Below are 19,827 nucleotides of genomic sequence, written 5' to 3'. Positions count from 1 at the left end.
CAGTGTCAGTAACAGGGAGAGGAGAGATACTGCCAGCACTGGTCTGGAACATGTCTACCCTACAGTGTTAGTAACAGGGAGAGGAGAGATACTGCCAGCACTGGTCTTTCCAGGAAGGTCTCTCAGGCTTTGGGCAGTAGGACATGTTGGAATTATGTCGGACCCTTGGCCTGCACGAAGTTAGCAACTGGAAGCCAAGCTAGGGATAACTGGGTGAGAGGAGTCTGCCCTCTGGTGATCTGTGCACAGAACAGCAGAATGGCTCCTTACCCGCACCGAGCAAGAACGTGGACCAAAGGTTGATGTTCAACATCATGTGGTTGGAACCTGTTTGATAATGAGCCCGCATATGGTCCTGAGAAACACCTGTCAGTCCATCCAGGGTCAGAGACATGAGCTGGGGAAGGAGAGAGGCCGGCAGTGAGCTGGCCAGCAGGGTGCCTCCACAGCCCAGGACAGAGTCCGCAGAATTACAGCTGCCTATGGTCAGGTGAAGGGGGTAGAGACCATGCCAGCCTTTTTCCTGGCAAGCACTAGACTGATTGAAATGGGGCTGTAATCAGAGTAGAGTAGGAAGCCCACCAGTTCTGTGTCAAAGCCTACAAGCTGGTGCATAGGAACTGAACCAGAGAGGTGGGCAACAGCTGCTTCGTCCTGCAGGCTGGCTTTCCGGCTCAGTAGGGACTTGGTTCCAGCCGGGCAGTGGTGGCGCACGCCTTTGATCCCAGCACTCGGGAAGCAGAGGCAGGCAGATGGCTAAAATTTGAGGAAGCATGTTCCAGGATAGCCAGGACTACACAGAGAAACCCTGTCTCAAAAGGGGGTTGGGGAGTGGAGGACGGGGCGAACTATGCTCCAGAGTCTAGGTTCTGTGATCAGACTGCCTGGCCTGATCTTGACTGCCACTCACTTGTGTGTGACAGTGGTCAAGTGAGTGAGCTTCTCCTCAGTTTCTTCACCTATAAAATGGAGACAACACTACCTGTCTGAGGAGACTGTCACAAGAGTTAATCAGCGATGATGGGAAGCACTTGGGACAGGGCCTGACACTAAACCACAGCTCCCGTTCATTCAAGTCTGGCTTCTGTGTTGCCTGGAAACCCAGGGACGCACACTCCACTCTTTTCTGCTCTGCTCTCGGGTATCTCCGCACTCACACAGCGAGCTAGGCACAGACCTCAGAGCACTCTTCTCCGGGAGCACGTCCTTAGCCATGGCTAAATATTTTAGGCTTCTTGTGGCCACAGAAGAGCCAGGGACCTGGCAGCAGAGATCAGCAACAAGAGTCAAGGGGCAACACGCCCTCCCTTGGCTCTGCCTGCCTTGTGGGGACTGTCCTTGGTGGAATCTGCTGGAAAAGGCTGCCCTCACAAGAGGACTGCATACCAGAAGGAGCTCTCCAAAGCCGACAGTGTGCTCCTCTATCCCAACCACTTTCTTGGGCTTATACATGAAAAGAGCCACGCCAGCCACAATGAGCAACACACACAGGTACTTGGCCAGTGGGTACTTCTTCTTCAAGAGAGTCACTCCAAGGAGCATAACTACAGAAAGACAAACAAACGAAAGGCAGTGACACTGGTGTCAGTGACCCCACCACCCTCCTGAGAGCCATGTCAAGACTGAGGGAGAAATGTGTGAGAAAGCAGCCCTACAGAGGGTGAGGTGGGAGGGGTGTCTGGCTAGCACCTAGATAAAGAGGACTGAGTAACAGGGCTTGAGTAATTGATAGGTGGGGGAGGGAGGGGACAAAAGTCAAAGGTCCAGGAAGGGTGGCGAAAAAGGAGGGGAAGATACTAAAAGGAAGAGGTCGCTAGCCTGAATGGGATTCTGGGTGTGTGGTGACAATGTAAACCTGGGGGGCAGGGGCACTACAATAACTGCAGACACAAGGTAGGCAAGGCCAGCCTCTCACTCCCTCTTGGCCTGTGCACACCACAGGAAGCAACACCGGTTGACAGGAAAGACTCTAGAGAGACCTACAGTGGAATGATGACACCCAGAGTCACTCGGGGAGAGAGAGGAAAGCGGAGTTCGCTGTCCCTGCTTACCTGGGATGGGCTTGCAGGATTTACCGAGAACCTGAAACAAAAGTGAGCAGACAACTTCTGAGCATCTGTGCTGTACCAGAGAAGTGTGTCAGCCGCTTCATTAAGAGACGATAGCGTTGGACCTGAACCCGACAGCTTGGCCTCAGGAGGCAGCCCTGTCATGGCCAAGCCCGAACCTGTACCCCAGCTCTATGTCCTAAACTCCACAGTCTCTCTCAAGCATACACTGATTTGAATGTTTCTTCCTTCTTTCCTTTGTTTTTTTTTTTTTTTTAATTTTAAACATAGTTTCAAAGTTCGTTTTGTTTTGAATATAATTTCAAGTTTTGTTTTGAACATAGTTTCAAGGAGCCCAGGCTGGTTTTAAACTGGATACTCTGCTATAGCTGACCGGGATCTTGAATCTCTGATTCTGAACCTCCTGCTTCTACCTCCCAAGTGCAAGGACCGCAGGCATGTGACACCATGCCTCGCTCATGCAGTGTTGGGGATGCACCCAGGCCTTCACGCAACGCGTGCTAAGCCAGCTTTACCAAGTGAGCTCAATCCCTAGCCTGCTACGATTGTTTCCTTTTATTTACATCACAGACCTGAGGGGAAGATGAGGGAAGATCCCCTTAGTCCTGTCCACACAATTTCTGAGCCAGCTCTCATCTCACCCTGAGGTTTCACCTGAGTTGGATAGTTGACAAACTGCAGGGCTGAGTTGCTGGAGACCATGGCACCCACATAGGAGACAGAGCAGGCAGCATAGAGCCAGGTCCGAGTGCGATCCACCCTGGCAGTGTCAAAAAACTGGATCACTGGGAGAAGACAAAAAAATAAAACAAAAACAAACAAAACATACAAGAGAAACCCGGTGGGGCAGGATGGACCACTAAGCAAAAAGTTGAGGCCATAGGAAAGGAACTTGTCTGTCAAGTAAGAACGCTATTTCTATCCTCTTAAGCTGGGAAGTCTCTGAAAATTATTCATCGCCCCAGTTCCCCTTAAGCCTAACACAACCACATGCAGAGTGGAGGTAGGAATTCATTGAGTTCAAGAAAGGAAGGCTTAACTCTACTGATAGGAACAAAGACATGTTTGAAGTTGACTCACAAAGCAAAGTCAAAGGGATAAAGGGGGAAATGTTCTAAGTATTTTCAATGGGGATTTGGAATATAGAAGGCCCAGTCATTTCTAACTCAAAAGTTGGTATAATTTAGAAGCTTAATATTTTAATCTCATTTCACAGCCATTGGTTTTACAGACTGCAGAGCAGCTGTTTAAATGCTCAAGGGTATGGAGATAGGGAAAACTTTGATTTTTTAAAGATGAATCCACATCTATGCCCAGAATATGGGAGAAAGGAGAGTGAGCCCAACAAATTACTATGAGGTACTCACAGATCTTGGCAAACATAGCATTGATCACACACTGGATGAAAACCAAGGTTAAGGCAAAGGTGAATGTCTCCTGTTTGGGTCCTTCTCCATACTTTCCTCTTGTGCTAAGATAAAAAACATTAAAAAATCAAGGAGAGAAATTAGTATGTGTTACTCGGTGTCATCAAGTATGTTCAGATCCACTGAGAGCTTTGGAAGTATCATGCTTTGGTGGATGTAGTTAGAGTTAGTAAGGATTACTGAGCTTATTTACCCAAAGGAGCCGATTTGATTTAAGCCTAAAAACTAGATGCCAGCCTACTGATATCATAGCCTAGGGAAAGAATATTCGTAAAGGACACTGGTAGGGGCAACAAGGAAAGTCAGACATCGGAACAAAAGTATCCCCAGTAGAAAAATAAAGAAAGACCGAGAGCAATAAGATTAGCGGTCTGCAAACACCCCAGAGCTAGAAAAAGAAAAAGAAAAAGAAAAAGAAAAAGAAAAGAGAGAGAGACAGATAGACAGATAGACAGACAGGCCTGCTCAAGTCACGGAACGCTCTTGGAATCAACAAAAGTAAAAATATCTAAAGGAAGAAAAAGAATCGCGTTCCAAAACTCCTGAGGCCAGCCCTGGAATTTTAGAATTACAAGGATGCTCAGCTGGCAATGCATAATAGCAGGGTGCAAAAAAAGGTCAGAGGGCTGGGCCGGAGAAGAGAAAAACCTGTACCAGACACAGGAAGCCTGAGGACTAGACCGTAAAATGGGACCGTGGGGACTGGATCCCGGCCCTGGCTGGGGGATGTTAGCAGTCCTGCCCCCTCAAAGGTCTGCTCACATCTTCTCCTGCAGGATCCCATAGTAGAAATAGCAGACAAAGACACCCAAGAAGCAGAGCGGCAGGCGCAGCCGATCAGGCACCAGGGATCTGCTAGCGGCCATGAGACGCACGGACGAGTCGGCCGAAGATCCGTTCAGGGCAGGTAGCGGTACCGGCGGCGAAGGCGAAAGCTCCAGGCGGACATCGCCGGCCGGCGGCAGGGACCTCATAGGAGCTGCGTGCGACCGCCGGCTCGTAGGCCAAAGTAGCTACCTCCAGATATGCCAGCTCAGAGCTTCCGAGAGGGAAATGCCTCCCGCCCCGGCAGAAGCGTTCTAGGAAAGAAGGCAGGCTTTAAGACCTTGGCTCCATTCCTGGTGGCCAAGAAAGCCAGCCATATCGAGGTTATTGTCTCATCTTTTAGGTTTTCCGATCAGGCAAAGCCGAGGACATCTACAACCCGGAGCTCGGCAGGGAGGCCTAAGACACTACGCGGCGTATAGTGATGACGTATAAGTATGTGGATGTTATCAATTGGCTACGCGGAGCGAAAATAGACAGATGGGCGGAGAAAGAGGCGGTGAGGCCAGGAGAATAAATCAAAGTAGTTTTGTTTTTTGTTTTTTTTCCAATTGGCTGTCAGGTTTCGGCTGGGTCCTAACGCCAAGAATGCTTCATAGAGCTGTAGCGCCCTCTAGTCGCTGCCCAGCGTTAGCGACTCCAACCCTGTCTACTCTGTGTTCAAGACCTGGCTGAAAAGTACAGGTCCTCTTCTTTGGGCACTTCACTAAGTTTTCATGGCAGGCTCCGTGATAGATCAGGGCTCTTGTCATTTAGGGGCAGCACAGCACGTGTTGCTTAAATCCCAAGCTACAGTTTTCTCACTCTGTAAACGAAGGGTAATTAGTAATAACCACCCATTGTATAGCCACTCATTGAATGTTCTGAGGATTAAATGAGCTAAGGTTTACCAAAGTGTTTTATAAACTGTAAAGTGTGCTGTGAAAATTTGGAGTATTATTAGTCATCGCATTTTCTCAACTCTAATCTTATTTCCTCACCTCTTTGAGGTGAAAAATTCAAGTTTATTGAAATGCCTTTACAAAACAACAAAAGACATGATCTCTTGTAGCTCAGGGCTGTCTGCAAATCTGCTATGTAGGAGAATAACGTTGAACTCACAATCCTCTTTTCTCCACTTCCCTTTCGAGTACTTAAGTAAATTTTCTTCAAGACCTTCCAACTCTCCAATGAAGCAACCCCTCCCCCTAAACACGCCTCTTTCCTATTATCAGTTTCATCCATGGACTTCTACCTGATTCAACAGTTGGGTCTCCACCTGCTTTGCTAGAATTGCCAAAGCAAGACTAACACCAGGTCACCAAGTCCTCTACCTAATAACAGTCCCAATTTTCAGGCAGTTGTGGGTTTTGGGGTTGCTTTTCTCTTCTAGCAGGCTTGCTGCTTTGGCACAGCCTCAGGCAAAGGAAGGAAAAGCAGGCAGCACCACACCCATCACTGGGGACCTGACTCACTAAGGCTCTGGGGACAAGCCAGGCATCTTTCAGGGCTTAGGAAGACTAAGAGAAAATAGGATCTGTGCCTTGCCTAGTGTCTCCTTTTTGGGAGACACTATACATTTACTTTCTTGGCCTTTGGTTTACTCTAGTGAATCAGCAGACACTTCCAGGGAATCAAACACTAACTGGGTGAGTTTGGATTCCATTTCTGCCTTTATTTACCAACTGGGACTTCAAACAATTCACTTGACCTGGGTTGAGTTTCCCCGTATGTTCTTTTATTTTTATTTTTATTTTCCAAGACAGGGTTTCACTGTCTGTCCTGGAACTCTCTGTAGAGCAGGCTGGCCTTGAATTCAGAGATCCACCTGCCTCTGCCTCCCAAGTGCTGGAATTAAAGATGCATGCTGTTATCACCACCACCCGGCTGAGTTTCCCCAGGTGAGATCAATGCTGATAACCAGAAGAGGAGCTCTTTGGTTAGGGTGCCAATCCTTACTCCCTGACTTGGACTTTTTTTGAAAAAAAGCTGTTTGGACATTCCTTCACTCACAGAGTTGTTCTTCTCTCACCCAATGGCTGTCATATTTTCAATGACATTCTCTTAAATCCTCTAATTTGGTTTGTTGCTGGATAGTACTCAGGAGAGCCTGGCGGGGGGGGGGGGGGGGTTCCTGAAGTCTTCTGAGACAGATACAATCGTACCACTGGATTCCACCCAGTAGAATGGAAATGTCTTTTGCTGAAATGCTTAATAAATTCCATGCACTAACAGGATATTGGGATGGCGATTCCCACTTTCTTCAAACGTCTAGGCTATGAAAGGACAAGGATGGTTTCTGTGTCCCCTCCAGGGCTGCACACTCTTGCCTTGGGTACTCACTGAAACATAGATAAGCATGGTAGCTACAGTCTTAATGCTGTCCCAGCTGCAAGCCATTCCCTGGTCTCGCATCCCTGCAAGTATAAGGGTACCTGCAATGCCGGACTGTCTCCCTGCAGTTGTATTCATGTTCTTTCTCAAGCCCACTGTCCCTTGAGGGCCTTTGGGGACTCTTGTTAGGATGGGCCCCTTCCCTAGTGACTTCCATGTCCAAGTGCAGGACACATCATGTTCTCCATTCTAGACAAGACTTCATGAGTCTACTGTTAGTATGTCTTTGTGAAGAGTCTCTAGCAGAGCCCATCCAGACAGCAACCAGACCACTGTATGTTAAATGGAGGTTCCTTCTCTTGAAGATAGGCTACAGTGGTGGAGGCAATACCTTCCCTTCTATTTCACTCCTCCCACCCCAGGTATTCAGAAAACCCAAACTGCTGGAATACTTATTTATTTGGTCTATTAAAATCAAGATCTGCAAAAAACAAACAAACAAACAAAAACCACAATAACCTCTAAACACAAGATAAGAAACCTTGAACATTAACATTCTTCAATTTCGTGTAAGCTCTGCAGTACGGAAAATATACAAACTTCAAATAGCTGCAAAAATAGTGTCTTTGGGAGAAAATAGAGTTTCTACATCGATACAAGAAAAATAGGCATTTTTCTAATTTAACCCAACCCTGGGGTGGGTAGAGGGTATGGAGCTGCTACACGCCCCCTGGGGCAGGTGGAGGGTATGTATGGGGTTGCTACACGCCCCCTGGGGCAGGTGGAGGGTATTTATGGGGCTGCTACATGCCCCCTGGAGGAATGCCAGATCCCTCTTCCCATTATTCATTTTGGGCTGGGACGCTGCTTAAGACAATCTTTAGTCAGGGTAAAATTGAGATGAAAATGCCGCTTGGGAAATCTTCTGGTCCCCTACCAACAGCTGATTGGTCAAGTGTTCTGGCCCCGAGGACCACTCTGGTCAGCTCCTCTAGGAGGGAGGCATCTGGTCTGCCTTTCTGTGTCTCTAGAAGTGGAGCTGTCAGGAAGGCTGTGGCGTCTCCTCTCTCTCAGCCACAGCTAACTTGTTCCATGACATGAGCCTCTTAGAAGTCATTTGGACTCACACCCTGGGCTAGAAGATTCAAGATCTTCTAGCGGGTGAGGGAAACCACAGGTACACAAGTGTAAGATGTGAGCTGCCTGCTGCTAGGGGAGGAGGTAAGGCTCCTCCCTTTTGGAGGGTTGATGTCCACCAAAGGACCTGGGGCTTTGACACAATAAATGAAAGTGCTCAAAGGCCAAGAGGGAAGGGCTCCTCCATCCCCAGCTTAGGAAGCTAACAAAGAGCTTGCCGCCAAGGCACTAGTCTCCATGGTAAAGTGTGGTAGGGGTCTGGGGGACTCAGACTACCAAGGAGCTCTGGAAAAGCACGGACTCTTCTGATGGTGGGGTGCGCTGCCATGGCTCAAATGGCAGTGAGGAGGCCTTGGAAGCTTCTGGATCCTTCCGAGGTGGTGCCCTGGGGCTGGCAGGGGGAAGAGGAGAGCCAGGGCTGGAGGGGCAGTTACGGAAGATGAAGCCCATACTGGGGAAGAGGGGCTTGATCAAGCTGACAGGGCAGAAGGCAGAGCCAGTCGGGTTGAAATGGACTTTGTTCTTATCAGGACAGGAAGTCAAGAAGGCCAAGTCAGGACCTGGGGACCTGAGGGATGGAGAGAGACACAGACACATAATAAGTACAAGAAAAATAGCCAGTGAAACGAGGGCAACTGCCTTGGCAGGGTCCCTGGGGAGCTGGAAGGGCGACTGGGTGCCTCAGCAGGGTCCCTGGGGAGCTGGAAGGGCGACTGGGTGCCTCAGCAGGGTCCCTGGGGAGCTGGAAGGGCGACTGGGTGCTTCAGCAGGGTGCCTGGGGAGCTGGGTCCCTGCTCAGGGAGGACAGTAACCTGGTCAAACCTGGAAAGCTCTGCCGCCTTTGAGGGCCCTAGGGTCTCATTGCTGCTGTGGTGGGTTTTGCCTGAAGCAAGGTTCTCAGCCTTAGCCCTATTTGCATCTAAGGTTGAATGATTCCCTGTTGCAGGGATCAGGGTAGAGATAGAACACTTCCCTACGAGTCATAGGACATTTAACAGCATCCCTAGACTGTACCAACTAGATATCAGCAGGATCATGTCCCTTTCTCCCTAGTTATGACAACCAAAAATGTCTCTTGGGCTAGGGGGTGAATGTGTAAGGCCCTGGGTTCTACTCCCCAATATAGAAATGTATACACATAAGGAACTTCCCAGTAGGAAAGTTGCTGACAGGAAGAAAGCCCAGATCAACACCCCCTTCCTTGAAGGTCTAACGCATAGTGGGAAGTTAGCAGAGATGACTGGGAGGCTGCTCTAGTTTCATGAGTCTGTGACAGAATGAGGACCAGTCACAGCCTCACTCCCACCTGCCTCTATGGGGGAGGCAGGGAAGTTAGAAGAGCCCAGCTTGCATAAGCTGCAGTACAAAACCTCTGTCCTCCACAGTGTCTCAAAAGACCAGAAGTCAGAACACCGAGCAGCAGTGGGAACAGTAATGAAGACCTCCTGACAGTTTTTTTTTTTTTTCCAGAACACCTACCCCCATGAGTTGTCCTCTCCTTCAGCTGGGATACAAACGGTGTCCTCAATGCCCAAAACCCACACCTAGCCAAATCTTTACTCCCACACCATGACTAAACTTCCTGACTGCTATCAAAACCACAACTTCCAGTGTGAATCTGCCCAAATGAATATAAAGCTGCAGGACAAAATAGAGCAAGCTCTCTCAGGCCTGCAAAGGGGCCTGGGGTGGCCTCAGGAAAGGCCATGGTCAAACCCACACAAATGGTAAAGAGATCAGTGTTTGGCTTCCGAACCATCCAATATGATTTGAGAATATTCCAAAGTTCTTTCTTGTAAGAATTAGAAACATCTCCCTGGAAGTTTACAACACTGGAACTGAACAGCCAGGGGGTAAAGAAATACTGGTATGTTCATTCTTGTTCATGCTCATTCATATTCATTCTCTGTCTGTCTCTCTGTCTCTATTCTCTCTGTGTCTCTGTTCTCTCCCTCTCCCTCTCCCTCTCCCTCTCTCTCTCTCTCTCCCTCTCTCCGTCTCCCTCTCCCTCTCTTTCTCTCTCTCCCCCTCCCTTCCCCTCTCCCTCCCCTTCTCTGATTATGGTCTAGCAAGTCCTCATATTTTCCCTAGGGATGGTTAAAAAAAAAAATAGAAGGAACAAAAGGCTTAGGTTTCAGATCTCTTTCCCTTCCAGCTCCCGCTGCGCTTGTGGCTGGCATGTGGGCAGAAAGGAGGTTTCTATGGAGATAATGATAAGCAAAGATTTAAGTGCTCCGAGTAGGTAATGTCAACAAGTTTGATCATGGAAAATCTGTGAGACAGATCGTCTGATGTTGACAACCTCTGGACTGGAGAGACTGGAGACTGAAGAAGGACCTGACCAGTGGGACAACAGGGGCTCCCCTTCCACACTGTCCCTCCTTCCAATGCCTCCCTCATCCATAGGATGTACTCACGTGGCCTCCTCAAACACACGCACTCTCTCACAGCCTTCTGGGGGCTCCCGTTTGAAGACGTAGCTGTGGTTGGGCCGAGGGGAAGCAGCAAAGGCAAGGACTGGAGATGGACTGCCATCTTCTAGGAAGGCTGGGCGGCCTGGAGAGGAGGCTACAGAGAGAGCGGGGCTGAGTCAGTGGAGACAAAGGAAAACCTCTGCTTTCCCTAGCCCGGAGCCTTCTGTACAAAGGGGCCATGTGGCTCTGCTATTTGGGCTGAGATGGGGGCTGTAGCCAAGCCCTTGTTAAGCAGTGCAAGGCTAAGGTCCTATCCCAGTAGGCCACCAAAGGGGACAAAATTTGTCCAAATGATAGAGAAGACTCCTTTTAATCCTGTATTCCCAGGAGCCACGAGAATGCCTGCATCTCTGACCTAAAGGAAATACCTGCTGTCCTCTGCCTTCTCCTGGGGCCAGCGCTTGCCCGAGGAACACTATGGCTTCATCCATCTGTATTTTGGAAAGCTAGCCCCTCCTTGCAGAGAGAACTCCTGTGTTAACTCCAAGAAGCAACCTTGACTCTGCCCCACTCAGAGGATGACATTTCTCTCACTTCACATCCTGTTGCTGCACTTTGCCTAGGCTGCAGAAACTAGGGATTTAGAACCAGAAATTTGTGGAATCAGTCTGGTCAAACATGCAGAACCCTGAATAAGAGACTACATTCTCTTATCTAATTATAACTGCCTTGAAGGTCTCCCTGTTTAAGTCAAGGGGACCCTTGAACAGAGATGGGCTAGCTTTCTACCTTGGCAGCCTGAACCTCAGCCAAATAACAGGGATGGGGAAGGCTGCTCTTTTGGGTAAGAGACTTTATAATATGAACTTGGAGTCAGAGTACTGTAAGGACCGTCACAGGCATAGTGTGTAGAATGACGACTCACACAGATGTTGGTTGGTTCGTAATGCTAGACCTGGAATGCTCACAGCTAAGGTCAGTGGAGCCCTGCCATGCACAGCCCGGAGCCAGCTCTGGTGCTCTGGTTCCATTTGTTACCTTTGTTACTGTGGATGGATGCCAGTTCCTCGGCAGCACCCTGGTGCTCCTCACTCTGGTGGCTGGCCAGGCCAGGAGGCTGGGGGGATGCCAGTGGCATGGAAGGAGAGCTGGTCAGGTTGCCTGGCTCCAGGAGGAGGGGATGGTCACAGCTGCTATTCTGTGGAGGAGCTGGGGCACGGTGCCCATCAGGGACCTCAAGTATCTGATGAGGAAGGAAAAGACTCAGTCCAGGGCCTTTCCAGGCCTGTGACATTGCAGACACTCAGGGGTCTCCCTGCACCTTTTCTCTTAGCCTCGAGGACACAGAGGAATGTCACTTCTAGGAGCTGTTCCTTTCCTGGTGACCTACAGTCTAGGAAAAACTGTTTCTCCCAGAGAGCTTTTGTTCTTTTGTCCTTGAGACTTGTTAATCCCATCTACAATCATGTTCATTTATGTGATATGATCAGTGCCCTGCTGTGTACAGGGCTCTTGGACACAAAGGTGACTGATACACAAGGTGACATAATAGGGGCAAGGTACCAGAACATCACACAAGCTATAAGCCACTGCAGGACAAACGTGCAGCCGGTTGTCAGACATTAAATACCTTGCACCCTCCTTTTTAAACAGTTGATGGTATTTGGACCCCCAGTGAACTAGTTGTATGCATGTGTTCAGGGACATAAGAATTGCACATATATCCATTTAAAAATCAGCCATAAGCCAGCTGTGGTAGCACATGCCTTTAATCCTAGCACCCAGATCTCTGTGAGTTGATCTCTGTGCTCTTGAACTCACAGAGACCTTCCTGCCAAGATCAGACTAGTCCTCATATGGTGTTCCAGGACAGCCAGAGCTAAATAGTGAAACCCTGTCTCAAAACAAACAAATAAAAAAAACCAAACAAATAAAAACTAACCAGTAGGTAAATAACAATCGAGGCTTGTGCCCATCAGAATTACGTTCATACAGCTCGACTGCCATTCCCTAACTGAACTGTGTCAATATAAAACTGCACCCGAGATGGCAAAGGAGATAGCTGGTAATTCTGCCTAGGAGAGGGCAGGAGGAAGGCTGCATGTGGCAACTGTGCATGAAGGACTGATGGGTGCCTGTCAGTAGTAGAGACAGAGGGAGGAAAGTAGTGACTGAAAGAAGGTAGTATGAGCTGAGACATGTGTGGGTAAGGGTGGCCAGTCAGCTGATGGTTTCCTCCTAGCAGAGGCCCTTTCTGTGCTCATTTGTGACGGCTAATCTAACTTTATGGATATTAAAGTCTCAGCAGAAACGATCTCTGAGCATGTTTGTGAAGCACTCCCTGAATTAGGTTAACTGAGGTGGGAAGAGCCACCATAAATGGACATGGCACCATTCCCAGGTAGGGGTCCCAGACCGTATAAAAAGTAAAAGTCAAACTGAGCCCAAGCATTCATTGCCTTCTGCTGCATGGCCATAGATGCCATGCGACCTTCTGCCTCCCCCTCGTCACCATGACTGCCCACCATGACGGGTCACACCCTGCAACTGGGAGCCAGAATATGATTGCTTCCTTGAGCTACTACTTTTGTTGGGTGTTTGTCACAGCAAAGACAAAGAATTAACATGCCTGTTCCTATCACAAGGTAGTGATACCCACCTACCACCTGAGACAAATTTGTCTACTTGTCTACTTCTGGAAGGTGATGTTTACATGTTGTTGCTTCCAGAGCTACAGCCTGAGGGTCCCCAAAGAGTGGCACTGCCGTCTGTCCTCGTGTAGGAGCAGCCGGTCAGTACCGTCGGGGCAGCCGCCACTCACCCTCAGCAGCTCCTCTTCCCCCTGCTCCTTCACAAACACCTCTTCCAGCTCCTGGTTGAGCCCTTCTAGGCTTCTGTGCAGACAAGGGCTGAGTCGCAGGACAGGGGATCCTGGGGGGAGGCTGGGAAGGGATGCCTAAGGAGAGGCAAATCAAGCAATCAGATGATGTCCCCACTTAGCCCCAGACTGTTACCAGCTATGACTGGAGGGAATGATCATGTCCACAAAGCTTTTTTCTTCACCTTTTTTCCAAGTTGGGAAAAAAAAGGATGAACTGGATATTGCCTACTACAGATGGCCAACAAGCCGACCCAGAGGGGATTTCTCCAGGAGCTGGAGCTTTGAGACACCTGGAAGATGCTGCTAGTATCTCTGCCTTTATTGAAACAGAGGAGAAAGACGCTAAGAACAGTGAGGATTTCCCAAGGCCACTCAGTGGAGCCCAACTTTGGACTAAAACTTCTCCTGACAAGCATCCAGTGCTGCACAGCCGGGCAGAACTCTATACACCACAGAAGCCTGCTGTGAAGGAAGACAGAGGGGACTGGTGGTCAGGGGAGACAGCATACCCTCACTGCTCCCAGGACAGCATGGTCCCCTTGGACAGGGGAGCTCCGCTCCTTCTCCTTCCCACTGCGGCTCAGCTTTGTCCTCTGCAGCTGTTGCTTCAACTTGGTGATCTAGCAGAAGAGATGGAAGGGAAGGACAGTGAGGCAAAACCAAAGTATAGTGATTCCTTCCCTGGGTGAGGCCCCTGTCCATGAAGATGCCTGAAAGGGACATGGACATCAATGGTGCTAACCCACGACAGTCAAGAGGTTCAAGTAAGCTAGATACCCTGCTGCTAGACTTGATTTTTAAAACTGTTATTCATCCCCTAGAGACCAGCGGTTCTCAACCTGTGGGTCACGACCTCTTTGGGGGTAACATATCAGACAGTTACATTATGATTCCTTTTTTTTTTTTAAGATTTATTTATTATTATTATAAATGAGTACACTGTAGCTGTCTTCAGATACACCAGAAGAGGGCATCAGATTTCATTATGGGTGGGTGGTGTGAGCCACCATGTGGTTGCTGGGATTTGAACTCACGACCTTCGGAAGAGCAGTTGGTGCTCTTACCCGCTGAACCATCTCACCAGCCCCCACATTATGATTCCTAACAGTAGCAAAATTACAGTTATGAAGTAGCAACAAAAATAATTTTATAGTTGGGGTCACCACAACATGAGGAACTGTATCAAAGGGTCGCAGTGTTAGGAAGGTGAGAGCTGTTGCTTTGGATGAGTCAGACTCCAGACAGAAAGCATACAACATCACGGTTATGGATTGAAAGGGACACCCTTCCACTCAGGAGGCTGGAGAGGCGGCTTAGTGATTAAGAGCTCTTGCTATGAACCTGAGTCCGAGTCTCAGCACCCACACGGTAGCTTACAATCATGTGTAACTCAGATTCCAGGGGATCTAATGCTCTCTTCTGAACTCTGTGAGTGCTAATCATGCATACAGGAATAGACACACACGTAGGCAAAACAGTCACACATCTAAAATAAATCTAAAAATTTTATAAAATTTTTTTCAAATCTTATTTTTAATTGTGTGCATGTGTGTGGGTCTGTGTGTGTGCAGATGTGTGCAGGTGAGCAAGAGACCAAGGCACCGGGTCCCCTGGAGCTGGAGTTACATATAGGTGGCTGTGAGCTGTCTGACTAGGTGCTGGGAACTCCAGTTCTTTCCAAGGACAACGAATAATCTTAACTGCTGAGCCATCTCTCTAACTTGGCTGTTTTTTTTTCTTTTTTCTTATCTTGAGACAAGGTCTCCTTCTGTGTCGCACAGGCTGCCTTGAACACAACAGCCTTCCTGCCCTAACCTCCTGAGAGCTGGAATTCTAGGCATTCTCTTCCACACCTGGCTGAAAGCGGCATTTCTGAGGGTCAATAACCTTTCATTTCTCAAATGATTTTCTCAAGTATCCCAAAGACCTTGAGACCAGGGAGTACGGACATCCAATCCTTCCCCTTGTTTACAAGTAAATTATACCAAGAAAAGAGAGAGACGCACAGGCCCTGTAACAGCGTAGAGTATCACAGACATCTCTGTAGTGGTGGAGGAACAAGCCTGCTGTAATCCTAGACTCAGGCTGAGTCAGAAGTCTTAGTTTGAGGCCAGACTAAACTATACAGCCATATCCTGCCCTGTTCCTCACCAACAATCCCTAAAACAAACAAATAAGCAGACAAACACTTTTGAAATATGACTCTCATCACACTTGTATTCTGGGCCTTCACACCCTGAGCAGGGTGCAGAACTTTGTGAATGGGAAGAAGCCTAATGGAATTCAGAAAGTATATTTGCTGCCCACTGCCACAAAAGTTGTGATAACGGTCGAGAAGAAACAGATTTTTTTATTTATTTGTTTTTGTTTGTTTGTTTTATTGGTTTTGGTTTTTTAAGACTGGGTTTTTCTGTGTAGCCTTGGCTATCCTGGAACTCACTCCGTAGACCAGGCTGGCCACAGACCTGTCTGCCTCTGCCTCCCAAGTGCTAGGACTAAAGGTGTGCGCCACCACTGCTTGGCTAAGAAACTGCTTTTTTAAATTATTGTTTTAGATGTATTTAGTGTGTATGAGTGTTTTGCCTACATGCATGTGTGCCTGGTATCCATGGAGGTCAAAGAGGGCAGTGAGTCCCCCAGTACTGGAGTTCCAGGTGGTTGTGTGACACCATGTAGGTGGTAGGTACAGAACCCCAGAAACAGCAATGAGCACTCTCAACCTCTGAGCCACCTCTCCAGCCCCTAGAAAATGGTTTGTAATTACACTGCTGGGGACTGAACCCAGGGCCTCACCCATGCTAAGGACGGCTCTACCCCTGGGCTGCATCTCCCAGCCCAAAGATGTGCTTTTAGACTTGCCACTGGGGATCAATCCGTGAAGACCATGACTCTCCACCCTTCCTGTGCTGAATTTGTTTACTCTGCCATTCAAGGCTTTGAGAACACTTCACATTTCCACTTGGCTTGAAGCTTACAGTCCAGTCGCTGTGCGTTTTCTCAGAGCTCTGAGCACCACGGAGGGCAGAAACAACTTCCCTCTGTGAATGGGTCAGGGATGAGTCCTGCTAAGTTGACCTTTCCTTTGGAGCTGCCACAGGACATGTCAGAAGGAGCTGGTTTAGAAGCCCTGGATTTCCAGCCTGTGGCTTTCCTCTCCTCCGCGTCAATGCCTCCAGCCCGCCTGGGGCAGAGGGAGGAGGGTCAAGAGAAAGTATTAGGAACCCAGGATTATTTTTCTCTTCTTTTAAAAGGAAACTCAGTGGATGGTTAAGTAGCTAGCAAATGAGGCAGGGGACTCCTGATTGCCAGGGCCTTGTTCCCTGTCCTCCTTCAGTCTCTGACTCACTTACCAGAGTCCAACCTCAAAGGAACTAAGCTAACGACTCTCCCAACCTGCATGTTGAACTCCTCAGTAGCCACTGGCTGAAGTTTCTCTAGCAAGAGGGTCTGAGGCCCTACACCCACGACACTGGAAGCCTGGGAGCCAGTTGAAGAGCCGCTCCCTCAAAAGGAGGCTATCAGGAAGAAGAGAGGATGGAGGTGTAGTTATCCTGGGGATAAAGCTGTCACACAATGCCAGGAGATGGAGGTTGTAGGGAGAATGCAGTTACCTCTTTTCGGTGGTCTGTGCTGCCCCACGATGCTGATCGCTTGTGCATGCAGAAGCTGGCCCGCTCACCTTCTGGCTCTTGCCAGGACAGGGGTGTCTGTAGAAAGACATATGATAAGACAGGCAGCTCCGCAGCTCCGCAGGCAGGAAGCAGCTGGGCGGTTTCCTGGATAGAGGTGGTGGCCTCTACATAGCCTTCTCACATCTGTTATCAACCTCATGGGTGCACCCAGCCTGCTTTATCCTTTCAAGCAAGAGAAATCACGTGTGTGGCCTCATTCCGATTTTTACTCTCCAGGAAACCTTCCCCAAGGCCCAACAGTGCTGACCTCTCTCTCTTTTATTTTTTTATTGTGTGTTTGGTACTGGGGATGGAATCCAGGGCCTTGCAAATGCTAGACAAGCGTTCTACCACTGAGCTACATCAGCCCTTCCTTATCCCTTTCAAACCTGTGTTATAGTCAGCCGGGGTACACTCCCATGTCCCTCTTCCAGGCAGCTTCAAAAGAGCCCTGTAACCTTTATTCTCTCCCCACAAGCGGAGCCCAGCAAAGCCGGGTGCCTGGAAACCCATGGGAAACAAGTGATCAGACAGGATCCCAAAGAGGAAACAGGAGAAAGATCTCCATGGGTGGCTCAGGATGAAGCAGGTGGCAACTGTTTAATGCCATGCCTCAAGCTTATTTCATCACACAGAGGGAGCGTCAGGGACACCAATGTCCTCCATCATCGGGAGGGAAACAGTTTCAGAAAAATGGAGCCAGAATTCTGAATCCAGCACTGATTCTTGGTCTGCTCACACCTCCTCCCCATGGTCCTTCTTTGTTCCTTGTGGGGAAGAACGTTCCATTTACTGCCTTCCCTCTGCTGCTTGAAGACAGGGGACCCAAGATGGCGGTGGAGAAGGCAGTAAAAGAGGAGGAGCCTCCACTAAAAGAAGAGGTTACTGGCTCCAAGTATGAAGCTCAAGAAGCCCAGATCCCTCCCCATCACCAACATCCTATTTCCACTCCAAGGGAACGGCCGAGGGGAGTGCTCTAGTGGGACCAGCTCCTCTCTGACTACTGTGCACAAGCTGCCAAAAACACAGGGCCTGGGAACCAGCTCCTCTAAGAGATCTGCTGACCTCCCCCAGAGGCTGCTGTACACAGAGAGGGGGAGGATCAGGGGAAAACAAGACTCCTCACCACCCAACAGCTGCTAAGACGAGCTCACAGGGCAAGTCTGAGCCAGGACTGTGAGAGCAGACTGCCTGGTGCGACAGCTGCATGCGGAGAAGCCACTGCAGACAGAGCTTCTGGCCCTTCCTGTCTGCAGCTGCCCACGAGCAGGACCTTTCCCAGGCTGTGGACTACAGCCAGGGTGAGACAACTGGCATCACCAGGGAGCACATCCTCAGGTTCATTCCCATCATTCTTCCTTTATGAAAAGTGTAGCCAGGAATGCAGGCGTGTACCCCAAAGCCCTCAGGTGAAGCTGGCTCTCCCAGTCTCTGGAAACAAAGTAGCTGATCTCCTTCCAAATGCCCTTGTCTCTCTAACCCAGGATATCAGACCTCAGAAGAGCTACACCAGCTGACAGGAAGAACACAGCCCACCTCCCCATCAGCTACTAGGACTCTGCAGTAACACACAGGTCCTCCTCTGCTGGCGTGCCTAAGCCAAGCTCGCAGATCGCCAGTGCTGCCAGTGTAGTTGAGTCCTGCACAACTCTGTCACCTCTGGAAAAAGAGCAAAGACCACGGAGGAGAGAGGGCAAAACCTAAGATGATGTTCCCTTCTTACCCCTGAAGATGCTGGGCTCACAAATAGGTGGGCAAAGAGAAGCACACTGGGTCAGGCTGCAACTGGCTGCTTAACACCTCTTCAAATGTCTCAGCTACCTCTTCCTAGGAGATGTGAAGGAGTTCAGGGAAAGTGTGACTGGTACAGGAGTGGAAGAAAGATGAGGAAATCACAGTAGTCGCTATCATCCCCTTTCCTTATCCATTTCTGACCTCTCCTCAGCAACACCTTCCTACCAACTACTGCGTACTCTGTTTACGCGTGACGTTGATGGCATCACTTTATCTCAGCATCTACCGCCTGCCCGTGGGAATCACCACCACAGCTCTCACCCAGGCAAACTCGTTTCTCTCTCTTCGCCTCACCCACTGCTCTCTAAGCTTCTTCCCATCTACGATGGGTGAGCCTTACTGCCAATCCCTGCCTCTCCAGAGCGTTCTTGTGAGAGAGAGGCTGAAGGAGCTGGTACATGCAGAGGATAAAGCAATGTGACCACAAAAGCAAAGGCTAGAGCAAGGTGCTGTGAGCTAAGAGAAGCCAACAGCCACTGAAAGCCAAAAGAGGCAAGTGGTGAGCAGGCTCCAAGAGCACTGTATCCCGGGCTGGGTGCTGTGCACCTGTACAGAGTCCCAGCACTTGGGAAGCTGGGGCTGTACGGTTACAATCTTCAAGGCTAACCTGAATTCCATAGCAAGGACTCTACTACAAAAAGAAAGCAAAAACACAGCTCTGAGAACATGGCCCTGCCAATATATTTGTGTCAAGTCACTGTAACTGAACTTGGAGACTTCTGGAATCTAAAACTCTGAGAGAATACACATCTGCTGCCATAAGCCACGAAGCCTGGGGTGACTGTTAAAGCTGCCCAAGGAACCTGACACGCCAGGGCTGCTGGACTTCCAGGCTGCTTCCAGGCTGGTGTGAGTACTGTCAAGCCGGACAAGTGCAAAGGTCCAGCTTTCTGCCTCTCTAGCTGCAGTGGGTATGTCGCATGGGGGACGTGTACCCCAGATTGCTCAGGATCCTCCTTTCTGAGCCTCACTACAAAGGACTCAATCATGGTCTCCTTGGGGAACAGTACACCTAAGACCCACAGCTAAGACCCACTTCAGGGAGGTCACCAGGATTGGGTCAGGCCAAGCTGTGGGCAGCAGTGGAAATAGTCGTGCTAGATGCCCCTTTGTGTGGAGGAGAGTCTGGGGATAGGGGACCAAAACCCATGCTTGTCAGGGGACTCATGCACTAGAATGGACTTCTCCATACCCTGGCTAAGGGAGCAACTGAGGGAGGAATAGAATTACTAACCATGAGTGAGCAGCCAGGTCTGCAGCTGCTGTACGAACAGACATGCCCTGCCAGGGATTGAA

General features: G+C 49.3%; 2 protein-coding genes across 5 annotated transcripts in view; both read right to left on the bottom strand.

Annotated features, from left to right (window-relative positions):
- Positions 1-4,516, bottom strand: part of Slc35b1 (solute carrier family 35 member B1) — a 6,995-nt gene extending 2,479 nt beyond the window's left edge. The window contains exons 1-6 of one of the 2 annotated variants that reach the window (XM_031353205.1): positions 4,259-4,516; positions 3,437-3,540; positions 2,724-2,854; positions 2,052-2,082; positions 1,387-1,544; positions 271-397 (exon numbers count right to left, since the gene is read on the bottom strand). In XM_031353205.1, coding sequence (XP_031209065.1) covers positions 271-397; positions 1,387-1,544; positions 2,052-2,082; positions 2,724-2,854; positions 3,437-3,540; positions 4,259-4,470 — 763 coding nt within the window. In that variant the 5' untranslated portion in view covers positions 4,471-4,516. The remainder of the gene's footprint in view (positions 1-270; positions 398-1,386; positions 1,545-2,051; positions 2,083-2,723; positions 2,855-3,436; positions 3,541-4,258) is intronic. The other variant, XM_031353206.1, reaches the window with a different exon arrangement.
- Positions 4,517-7,075: 2,559 nt separating this feature from the next.
- The window catches only part of Fam117a (family with sequence similarity 117 member A), a 71,798-nt gene continuing 59,046 nt past the window's right edge, over positions 7,076-19,827 (bottom strand). For all 3 annotated transcript variants that reach the window (XM_031354308.1, XM_031354310.1, XM_031354307.1), the window contains 6 exons: positions 16,678-16,773; positions 13,576-13,686; positions 13,007-13,141; positions 11,224-11,428; positions 10,189-10,339; positions 7,076-8,339 (listed from right to left, as the gene is read on the bottom strand). In XM_031354308.1, the coding sequence (XP_031210168.1) occupies positions 8,039-8,339; positions 10,189-10,339; positions 11,224-11,428; positions 13,007-13,141; positions 13,576-13,686; positions 16,678-16,773 (999 nt within the window). In that variant the 3' untranslated portion in view covers positions 7,076-8,038. The remainder of the gene's footprint in view (positions 8,340-10,188; positions 10,340-11,223; positions 11,429-13,006; positions 13,142-13,575; positions 13,687-16,677; positions 16,774-19,827) is intronic.

Source organism: Mastomys coucha, unplaced genomic scaffold (assembly GCF_008632895.1).
Source record: "Mastomys coucha isolate ucsf_1 unplaced genomic scaffold, UCSF_Mcou_1 pScaffold5, whole genome shotgun sequence".
NCBI lineage: Eukaryota > Metazoa > Chordata > Mammalia > Rodentia > Muridae > Mastomys > Mastomys coucha.
The sequence above is the reverse complement of the archived record's forward strand: the minus strand, read 5'-3'. Positions and strand labels throughout refer to the sequence as shown.